This window comes from Ylistrum balloti, unplaced genomic scaffold, assembly GCF_031769215.1.
Source record: "Ylistrum balloti isolate Yb309-2 unplaced genomic scaffold, AGI_CSIRO_Ybal_v1 Utg369926, whole genome shotgun sequence".
Classification (NCBI taxonomy): domain Eukaryota; kingdom Metazoa; phylum Mollusca; class Bivalvia; order Pectinida; family Pectinidae; genus Ylistrum; species Ylistrum balloti.
The window spans coordinates 620,909-631,881 of NW_026782041.1; the positions used below are offsets into that span (position 1 = coordinate 620,909).

At 36.9% G+C, this 10,973-nt stretch overlaps 1 protein-coding gene across 1 annotated transcript; it reads right to left on the minus strand.

The window, feature by feature from the left end:
• Positions 1-8,213: 8,213 nt before the first annotated feature.
• On the minus strand, positions 8,214-10,653 carry LOC132546996 (salivary glue protein Sgs-3-like). Its single transcript, XM_060210731.1, has 3 exons — positions 9,885-10,653; positions 9,319-9,442; positions 8,214-8,334 (listed from the first exon to the last, which is right to left on the minus strand). Exons 1-3 carry the CDS (start codon positions 10,651-10,653, stop codon positions 8,214-8,216), a joined length of 1,014 nt encoding a protein of 337 aa, XP_060066714.1.
• Between the last annotated feature and the right edge of the window lie 320 nt (positions 10,654-10,973).

The window sequence follows — 10,973 nt, forward strand, 5'->3', positions numbered from 1 at the left end:
TTAGTTTTTTTAATTTCATTAAAATCCCTCTGAGTGTCTAGAAAATGATCACACGAACAAAACAATATATCGCTTTACTGTGTATCTTGAATAGCTATCGAGTAATATGGATTTTCCCGCATGGTGTGTTTTGACCAATTCTGCTCTCAAATTAGGAAGAAAGGGAGGTAATTTGAAAAATTAAAACCTCAATAAGTCTTAAATTTACTTGAATAAAGTTGCAATTGAAACTGAATCAAGTAGTTTGTGCTTCTGTGAATTTAGATAACTGAAAAGCAGATTGATACTACATATATAAAGTCTTATGTTATGACGTCATGGTAACAGCTGATGTCATCAGTACTATGACGTCATCAATTGCTAATGATGGCTTCACCAATGCACTGTGATGTCATAGTGAAGGCTAGAAATCCAACAAAAACTTCAAATTAGCATCTGACACATTTCTCGAAAGTAATTAACAGTGATATGACATAAGATATTCTTAAATGTCATGTGTATGACATCACAAACACCTATGCTTACTGCCCCCCACCCTTCTTCAAGTGTAATATTAGAAACCCTATTACATTGCAATATTGTTCGAAAAATAGTCTTTTTTACAGCAGTAACTATGGAAATGTAATTTTATGACAATATTAACATGATTGTATGCCCAATCTATGAGAAATACACACACATTATTGAGTAAAAATCATCAAAACAGAGAATTTATCCAAAATTCAAAAACTCATACTTTCCTTCTTAGTTACCATGGATACCACACCTTAAACTATTGGAATTGCCCTATAATGCAGTCTAAATACATTCTAAGGTTGTTACTGACTTATTTCATACCTGTTACCTACTGTAGAACAGTTTTCAAACTGATACCAAGCCTTTTGAAAACAGCTGAAATTCTCACCCACAAGAGCACCCAAATTACCTCCCTTTATGCACCCCTGATGAAATTAAAATAAAATCATTATGAACAAGTTTCAGTGTGTTTTTTATGTATTTATAGCAATTATGGAAAGGATTAAACTTAATTAAACATAGTAAAGCACATTTTAAATAGATTAATTTTTTTTAATGTGCTATAAGGTAGCAGTAAACAGTTAATTTGCATTTTTCCTGAAATTATTTGTCATGTTTGAGATATACAGGTATAGCAGATTGGTTATGAAAAATACATCATTACATGTATATATATTTATAAACTGTATAACAATTACATTAACAGTAGAGAGATGAAATTTGTGTAAAAAAAAAATTCCTCTGATTTCTGACATTTGATTGTCATGGTTACCTACTGAAAAAATGCTAAAAATGCAAAAATACTGCTAATTCCAATCCAACACTACAACTTTCTAGGAGAAATTTAATTCTAATCACCTATCTTACAATCTCGTGGTAACAAAGTACTTACATTTCAGCAAATTCCAACTCGGAAATTCTTCATAACATGACCACATGTAAACACTATGAAAATTTCACTTCCTGTAAAGCTAGTTTTTGGTGCGTAGACACAGATTCGAGACTGCCCAAATAGTAATCTCCAACACAAAGCTAAAATATTATCCTGAAAAAAATGAAACCCCACATTGTCCACTTTAACATGACAGGACCAATTTTAGCAAGGATTTTTTTTTTCATTTTTAATTAAAACCTTTATAATGGGGTAATCTAATGAGCAAAAAAATCACCCATGGCCACACCGAGAAACTGTGTACTGCTACCTGACAACCTCTCTCTAAGCGCCTGACTGAGTAATTCACATCAAGGTTACATAAATGTTTTAGATAATATTGTAAATTTCGAAGTAAACGGATACTGTAAAGAATTTAGTAATTATCACATAAGTTTGAATTAATTAATCAAATTATTTTGAGTGTTCCTCTTGATTGAAGATAACTAACACATATGTTTTTTGTCTTGAGCATTTTACTTGATTTTGTACAGTAATGAGGAGGGGAAACACATTGTTATAACGTGACTCTACACAAACTAGAACGTTGACTTTTTGCTGAAAAAATCTTCCGAGTGTTTGGCATTTGTATTTTTTCTTGCTATTTCAAAACAAGATTCCTTCAGCTTTCATTTCATGATAGCAGTGAGGATGTCTATAAATAGAACATAAATGTGCATGCCATGTTCAGCAATGCATTTCATCCGTGAGGTAGCTGTAGGGTTACACAACATGGAACGCCTCCTCATTTGTAAAAATAAATGAGATAATCTTGAATGCATTTCTTCATTTTATAAAAGTTCACTTATCATCTCATTAATCCCATTCCCAGTCAAAATGCTAACTTAGCAATACTTTCCATTGTTTTAAAAAGTGATAGAACATTTTGTTTTGGCATATAGCATCATTTCACAGGAATTTTTTTTCTTATATTTTCCATTTTTTTTAATTTAGATAGAAATGATGAGCATTTATTGAGACATGGAATATTAAAATTGTTATAACTTCATTTCTGTCTTACAGTTTTTGTATGTCTTTCTTTTATTGGTATGATCAATATGCTGGTGCAAATGTACGAGTTATATCCCTTGAGCCACACAGCAAGTTACAGACTAATGGATCGGAGCCTATCATAATAATTGCATTACCATATTGTCATTGTAACGTGCCTTACTTGATGTAATAAATAAATATCTTCCCCTGCCCCACATCCTCAACCCCAACCCCGACCCCTAAATTTGATAAACTTCAATTAAAACACGTTAAACATTTTCAGTTTTGTTTAAATTTAAATTAATCAGACCTGCACGTGTGGAGAGACATTATTTCGGAGATAAATACATAATTCAAATATCGGACACAATGAATTCTGTATGTAGTCCTTGTAAAATAAACGGAAGAAACCCCCAGCCATAATGGAAACATAAAAATAGTTCTATTGTAGCCCTAGGCAATTAGGCACCTACACGTCGTACGAACGACTATTATTAGATAATGGATCCTGTTAGGTTTTGGCATCACATGTAACTTGCCAGGATGCGATCTCAGTAACTTTTGAGTTGGAACTCATCATATTCCAGCCTTTACAGCAACACTTAAATAAAGCTTTTTGTTTTAATATCCCATACTTCTACTTTTGATAATGAATTACGCATACCAGTATCTGTAAATACGACAAACTAACATGGTTTTGTTTTGACCTTTAGGTAATAGGAACATCGAGAAATACTGATGTCGGTAGAGTAATGCTGAACTTCTGTCGGTAGAGTAATGCTGAACTTCTTGTCGGTAGAGTAATGCTGAACTTCCTATCGATAGAGTAATGCTGAACTTCTTGTCGGTAGAGTAATGCTGAACTTCCTATCGATAGAGTAATGCTGAACTTCTTGTCGGTAGAGTAATGCTGAACTTCTGTCGGTAGAGTAATGCTGAACTTCCTGTCGGTAGAGTAATGCTGAACTTCCTATCGATAGAGTAATGCTGAACTTCCTATCGATAGAGTAATGCTGAACTTCTGTCGGTAGAGTAATGCTGAACTTCTTGTCGGTAGAGTAATGCTGAACTTCCTATCGATAGAGTAATGCTGAACTTCTTGTCGGTAGAGTAATGCTGAACTTCCTATCGATAGAGTAATGCTGAACTTCTTGTCGGTAGAGTAATGCTGAACTTCTGTCGGTAGAGTAATGCTGAACTTCCTGTCGGTAGAGTAATGCTGAACTTCTTGTCGGTAGAGTAATGCTGAACTTCCTATCGATAGAGTAATACTGAACTTCCTGTCGGTAGAGTAATGCTGAACTTCTGTCGGTAGAGTAATGCTGAACTTCCTGTCGGTAGAGTAATGCTGAACTTCCTGTCGATAGAATAATGTTGAACATCCTGTCGGTAGAGTAATGCTGAACTTCTGTCGGTAGAGTAATGCTGAACTTCTTGTCGGTAGAGTAATGCTGAACTTCCTATCGATAGAGTAATGCTGAACTTCCTGTCGGTAGAGTAATGCTGAACTTCCTATCGATAGAGTAATGCTGAACTTCCTGTCGGTAAAGTAATGCTGAACTTCCTGTCGGTAGAGTAATGCTGAACTTCCTGTCGATAGAATAATGTTGAACATCCTGTCGGTAGAGTAATGCTGAACTTCTGTCGGTAGAGTAATGCTGAACTTCCTGTCGGTAGAGTAATGCTGAACTTCTTGTCGGTAGAGTAATGCTGAACTTCCTATCGATAGAGTAATGCTGAACTTCCTGTCGGTAGAGTAATGCTGAACTTCCTATCGATAGAGTAATGCTGAACTTCTTGTCGATAGAATAATGTTGAACTTCCTGTCGGTAGAGTAATGCTGAACTTCCTGTCGGTAAAGTAATGCTGAACTTCTTGTCGGTAAAGTAATGCTGAACTTCTTGTCGGTAGAGTAATGTTGAACTTCTTGTCGGTAAAGTAATGCTGAACTTCCTGTCGGTAAAGTAATGATGAACTTCTTGTCGGTAGAGTAATGCTGAACTTCCTGTCGGTAGAGTAATGCTGAACTTCCTGTCGATAGAATAATGTTGAACATCCTGTCGGTAGAGTAATGCTGAACTTCCTGTCGGTAGAGTAATGCTGAACTTCCTGTCGATAGAATAATGTTGAACTTCCTGTCGGTAGAGTAATGCTGAACTTCCTATCGATAGAGTAATGCTGAACTTCCTGTCGATAGAATAATGTTGAACTTCCTGTCGGTAGAGTAATGCTGAACTTCCTGTCGATAGAATAATGTTGAACTTCCTGTCGGTAGAGTAATGCTGAACTTCCTGTCGGTAGAGTAATGCTGAACTTCCTGTCGATAGAATAATGTTGAACGTCCTATCGGTAGAGTAATGCTGAACTTCCTGTCGGTAAAGTAATGCTGAACTTCTTGTCGGTAGAGTAATGCTGAACTTCCTGTCGTTCGAGTAATGCTGAACTTCCTGTAAGCTCCAATGAAGGTGGAGAGTACACCGTAGACTGATATCACGTACCATACTTAAATACGATCTATCAAAAGTTAAAAAAATAATAAACAAGGGCTATATGTTTTATATATGAATTAAAAAATTTAACACGACATGCCATTAAAATCTGACAGGATAAACTTATAGGGAAAATAGGATTTAATTGATACCAAAGGACAATCAGGCGGAAAACACCAGTCATATTGGTGTCATTGTAAATATTTCGTGGTTTAACATCAGCGAGTATATTTTGGTCTCATTGTAAATATTTCTTGGTTTAACATCAGCGAGTATCTTTTAGTCTCATTGTAAATATTTCTTTGGGTTTAACATCCTCGAGTATATTTTGGTTTCATTGTAAATATTTCTCTGGGTTTAACATCCTCGAATATATTTTGGTCTCATTGTAAATATTTCTGGGTTTAACATCCTCGAATATATTTTGGTCTCATTGTAAATATTTCTGGGTTTAACATCAGCCAGTATATGTATTTTATATGAAGCTTCAGGTAACTACTGATCTTTCAGAGATGGATCATCTGGGATTATCGCAGTTTCTCTGACCAAGTGGACATTGAAACCCAACCGAACCTAATATTTTAAGATGTAAACAGATATTGGCAAGTTTCAATCCACAAGACGTGTTGGTAAAACCAATAATCCTGAAGCGGTTTCAGACTTTTTTCTTTTGTTTAATATATGCAGTAGTTAGTCAAGCAAACAAAAACAAAAAAGATAAATAAAAACTAAGAAAAGAACAAAAATGTGAGTACGCGGAAACATTTTTCAAGTAACACATGATGGTTGATTCAAACATCATAAAGACTATTGCCATTTTTTCTCATTATTCTGTAATATTCGCAGGGAGCCGAGACGAATATAGAATTATCTTTTAATATTAAACATTGAAGGGAGGGTTGAGCAAACATCAAACCTTATCTACAGCATGGGAAAAGGAATGATGTGGAATGCCGGACAAGACCTGCACGAGATAGAAAATGCTGGAGAGTGTCATGTTTTAACGTGGATGACAGGACAACAACGTGACAATGCTATAGAGTGGCACGTTTTACCGTGGACGACGGGACAACAACGTGGCAATGCTGGAGAGTGGCACGTTTTACCGTGGACGACAGGACAACAACGTGGCAATGTTGGAGAGTGGCACGTTTTACCGTGGATGATGAGACAACAGCGTGGCAATGCTGGAGAGTGGCACGTTTTACCGTGGACGACGGAACAACAACGTGGCAATGCTGGAGAGTGGCACGTTTTACCGTGGACGACGGAACAACAACGTGGCAATGCTGGAGAGTGGCACGTTTTACCGTGGATGATGAGACAACAGCGTGACAATGCTGGAGAGTGGCACGTTTTACCGTGGACAACGGGACAACAACGTGGCAATGCTGGAGAGTGGCACGTTTTACCGTGGACGACGGGACAACAACGTGGCAATGCTGGAGAGTGGCACGTTTTATCGTGGACGACGGGACAACAACGTGGCAATGCTGGAGAGTGGCACGTTATACATCACATCACATAGAAACCGGACATGTCCACACTGTGACACAATATCATTATTCTATTTATTTTCTCCAATATGAAGAGAGTAATATACGTAAACAAAATGCATAAATGTCATTTCCAAACACAACACCAAGGCTATTTTAATTTGTATTTACAATGAAATATATACCAAATAATACGCATTGTGGTATTATATTGTCAAAATAGCAGTATTTTTACAAAATGCATCTTTCTATGAAAAATGAGTCTTAAAAACACTGACATGTCCTGAACAGATGAAACAGCTGTATAATGCAGTTTAATTCACTAGCTGTCAACACTGTTTCTAATTCTATATTTGTATTTAAAGGCGCTCTTCTTCATGTCATTTGTACACAGCAGGCGGACGGTAGTCCCGCAGGTTTGCATATCACGTTTAAATTCAACCGATTAAGAGTATACATTACGTTCTGTTCAAATCATTCAACATTGAAAAGTTGTAGGTTTACAAAGCATATTGAAGTTTGAAGTTAAGGATACATCTCATCTATCTTTACCAACTTGCCGATGCAATTATTCAATAAAACTAGGTCAAAATATCAGCAAAAGAAAGGTGTATAAGGAGATTTCTTTAAAAGGTTTACCTTATATCTACCTTATTTCCCGCTCGCTCTTACCAACATTCGACATCTGTCACGTAGATTGTGATATCAACAATTGTAGCAAAACCTGGAAACCGAATCAATTACAGAAAGGAAATATGACAAATGTGGAAGCACAATTGAAGCTAAAGGAAACAGAAAGTTCAAACTTTGTAAAAACCGGACGTGTCGCGCTAATAACACAACTCCGTGACATTATTTTGACGTATTGTGTTACTATTCTATGTGGATATTACATGTGTTGGTTTATTTTGTATTAATTTTACGGTTCATTGGCAATTACAGTCATTTAAGACGAAACACCGCCAAAAAATGACGCTCACAAAAGAAAATACAATGAACGTTAAACACAAACCAAAAAGTAAAATTCTCAAAACTTCACAGCAAATATCAGATGAAAAGAATATCATATCTTGGTATAATGAAAACAAGTTTACGTTTGAAGACAGAGCAAGCAATGATAATATGTTTGGTGGTAAAAGGTTGTTGACGTGACAGGCAACAAGGAGAATCACAGCAACACGATAAAACAACTTCCTCTCGGCGGTATACTAGTAGCACATGTTCCTACATACATGTAAAAACGGAGGAAGAAAATACATACTTCAGTCCTCCCTGTGTAAACATCCATTTCGTTATGTTATTGTAAAATTTCAACATGTACTATACACTTAATTTGTATTGGCTATTTATATTTAATAGAATGATTGTGTGTTTGTTTCATTCTCATTCCCAATCTGTCTACTAAATGTTTAATATACATATCTGATGATAAAATTTCTAGAGCCCTGTTCACAAATGTACACATCTATCCTCACATATGATAATTTCCGTCATAATCCTGGCCTCTTGTCACATATAAGTGTTATCCATAACTATCCGTATTTAGAATAAGCATCCTCCGTATACATCTGGGCCTTTGTTCATATCTATACACTCCGTATATCTGACCACTTTCTTCTGTATCCAGGTCCCTAATAACAGTATACAACAGGATCTTTTTAACACATTTTTTTTCAATTCAGTAAACTCAGTATCCGGTATCAATATGATATCGGAGCATAATCGTGGCCAAGTTCCTGCCAACTTTGCTCAAGTCCCTCCATTTCCCTTTCTTTGTCAGGTATGCCTTTATGACATATCAAATATGACAGCCCCTGTGTCCAGCTGTGTTAATGCATTGTCCATACCTAGAACGCACGTGATGCTTGGTGTAGAGCCCTTTATACTGATGCTTCTGCAGTCATCGTTCCTGGAGAAAAGATAAAATGAAAAAAACTTTACTGTTACAAAATATATTATCCATACAGCAAAATCACAACAATGCATGCCACACATGATATGGAAAAACAAATTCCTTAATAAAACGAGTAATTTTAAACATCATTGGCTGGTTTTTTTTTTTTGTAATAAACAAGTTGATATACGAAATAAAATTGCTCTGTATATTCATTGAATTGTAGAACTACATTGCTGTGCGGAGTAATTATTTTGACGAGCGTCATCACACACAGTTTAGCAAAACGTCAACTTTGATTGGATAGGCAAACTAAGTGTTTAAGATTCGATAGTCTTAATTTACAGTAAGTGTTGCAGGAAAAAAAGAATACATGCTCAGTGTCGTACAATATATGCTGCATTTTGACTCGGGAGAGAAAGACGAAAGAAACTCGCCAAGTGCTCGCCACTTCTGCCTTTCTTCATCAACGCCAAGGGCTCAACACTTCTGTCTTCATCCTCGCCAAGATTTCACCATTTCTGTCTTTCTTCACCCTCGCCAAGGTTTCGCTACTTCTGCCTTTCTTCACCCTCGCCAAGATTTCACCTTTTCTGTCTTTCTTCAACCTCGCCAAGGTTTCGCTACTTCTGTCTTTCTTCAACCTCGCCAAGGTTTTGCCACTTCTGTCTTTCTTCACCCTCGCCAAGATTTCACCTTTTCTGTCTTTCTTCAACCTCGCCAAGGTTTCGCTACTTCTGTCTTTCTTCAACCTCGCCAAGGTTTCGCCACTTCTGTCTTTCTTCACCCTCGCCAAGATTTCACCATTTCTGTCTACTAACTACATATCACCTCCTTGTGTACTTAAATATAAGGATACATCTTTATGTAGTGTCTGGATTGTGTATGACTCTCTTGTGATACAGTACATGACACCCCCTGGACAATAGTTCCTGTATATACAGATATATACAGAATATATCTCAGAACAGAAATGTTTTCACAATGAATATTTCTTACTTGTAGCAGAGTAACGCGCATTCTGAAGAGGAAGTGGCGACGATAGTTTCTAAGGGCGACTGGAAGGTCTCGTCAACACTTGACCTCGTGAACATCAAGCAATTTTCTCCGGAAAACAATTGTGCTGCAGAAACAAATTGTTCCTGATTTCATTAATTCCAATATCTAGCTACCACATTTACATTACCGTATCCTATTTTTTATGAGATCATGAGGCGTCGACGACGAAAAGCAAAATTATTTATGGTAAAAGTATTACTGTTTTTAAAATACTGATAATTCTTAAAACAATTTTTGAAATAATACTCGAAACAAAGTTGAGGACTTTGAAATATGACATTACCTTTATACGTTCATAAAATATTCAATATGAACACTGATCGCAAAATTCCTTGTTTCTGTCAGAGATTGCTGATGTTAAAATGTTATCGTTTTTGTGAAAGTTTTCGTGAATAAAACAAAAATATCATAACGTGTTTCCACTCTGACTGTTATCATATACTAAACGGAGACTTTAAAGTAAGTAGTTTGTAATTTTGTCTGTTAGCACGCATCCCTGAGATTACCTGAGGGCTGAGATGTTGTTGGTAACGTAGGTATGGTTGCTGATGGTGTTGTCGATGCTGTTGATGGGAATGTCGTTGTCGTCGACGTCATTATCGTTGTTATTGACGGTGTCGTCGAAGTTGTTGGTGGTGTCGTCGAAGTTGTTGTTGGTGTCGTCGAAGTTGTTGTTGGTGTCGTCGTTGTTGTCAAAGTTGTTTGCGGTGTCGTTGTTGGTGTAGTCGTTGATGGCGAAGTTGTTTGCGGTGTTGTTGTTGGCGTCGTCATTGATGGCGAAGTTGTTTGCGGTGTTGTTGTTGGTGTCGTTGATGGCGAAGTTGTTTGCGATGTTGTTGTTGGTGTCGTCATTGTTGTCAAAGTAGTTTGCGGTGTTGTTGTTGGTGTCGTCGTTGTTGTCAAAGTAGTTTGCGGTGTTGTTGTTGTTGGTGTCGTCATTGTTGTCAAAGTTGTTTGCGGTGTTGTTGTTGGTGTCGTCGTTGTTGTCAAAGTAGTTTGCGGTGTCGTTGTTGGTGTCGTCGTTGATGGCGAAGTTGTTTGCGGTGTTGTTGTTGGCGTCGTCGTTGTTGTCAAAGTTGTTCGCGGTATTGTTGTTGGTGTCGTCGTTGTTGTCAAAGTTGTTTGCGGTGTTGTTGTTGGTGTCGTTGTTGTTGTCAAAGTTGTCTGCGGTGTTGTTGGTGGTGTCGTCGTTGATGGCGAAGTTGTTGGCGATGTCGCTTCCGTTGTTGTCATTGTTGTCGGCATCGTTGTCGTTGTTGTCGGCATAGTTGTCATCGTGGCTGTTGTTGTTGCAAAAAAATCCATAGTGTGTTCACCTGTCAATGAACGATGATATCACAATATTATACATAAAAATGAATTTTGAAACATACAAACTACTTCTACTATAAATACTGTTTGGTTTGACCAGAATATCTGTAACAGAGATACTGTACATCTAGAGGAAAGAGTGCATCGTGCACGGTTTTGGTCGAAGGTATTATATAAAACCGTGGTCAGTGCTTTACTCTTTTTGTTAATGGTTAAATTCTATAACTGTCGAGCACATGCAACATATCACAAAAGTTATTGTATAATGTTGGACAGTTTTTTTA

Bases quoted from the DNA above. Each gene is read 5' to 3' on its own strand.
- LOC132546996 (XM_060210731.1), bottom strand. From the start codon at position 10,653: ATGACAACTATGCCGACAACAACGACAACGATGCCGACAACAATGACA. The intron at 9,443-9,884 runs GTAATCTCAGGG...TTGTTTCTGCAG, and splicing joins AACAACATCTCAGCCCTCAG to CACAATTGTTTTCCGGAGAA. The intron at 8,335-9,318 runs GTAAGAAATATT...TCTTTTCTCCAG, and splicing joins TGCGCGTTACTCTGCTACAA to GAACGATGACTGCAGAAGCA.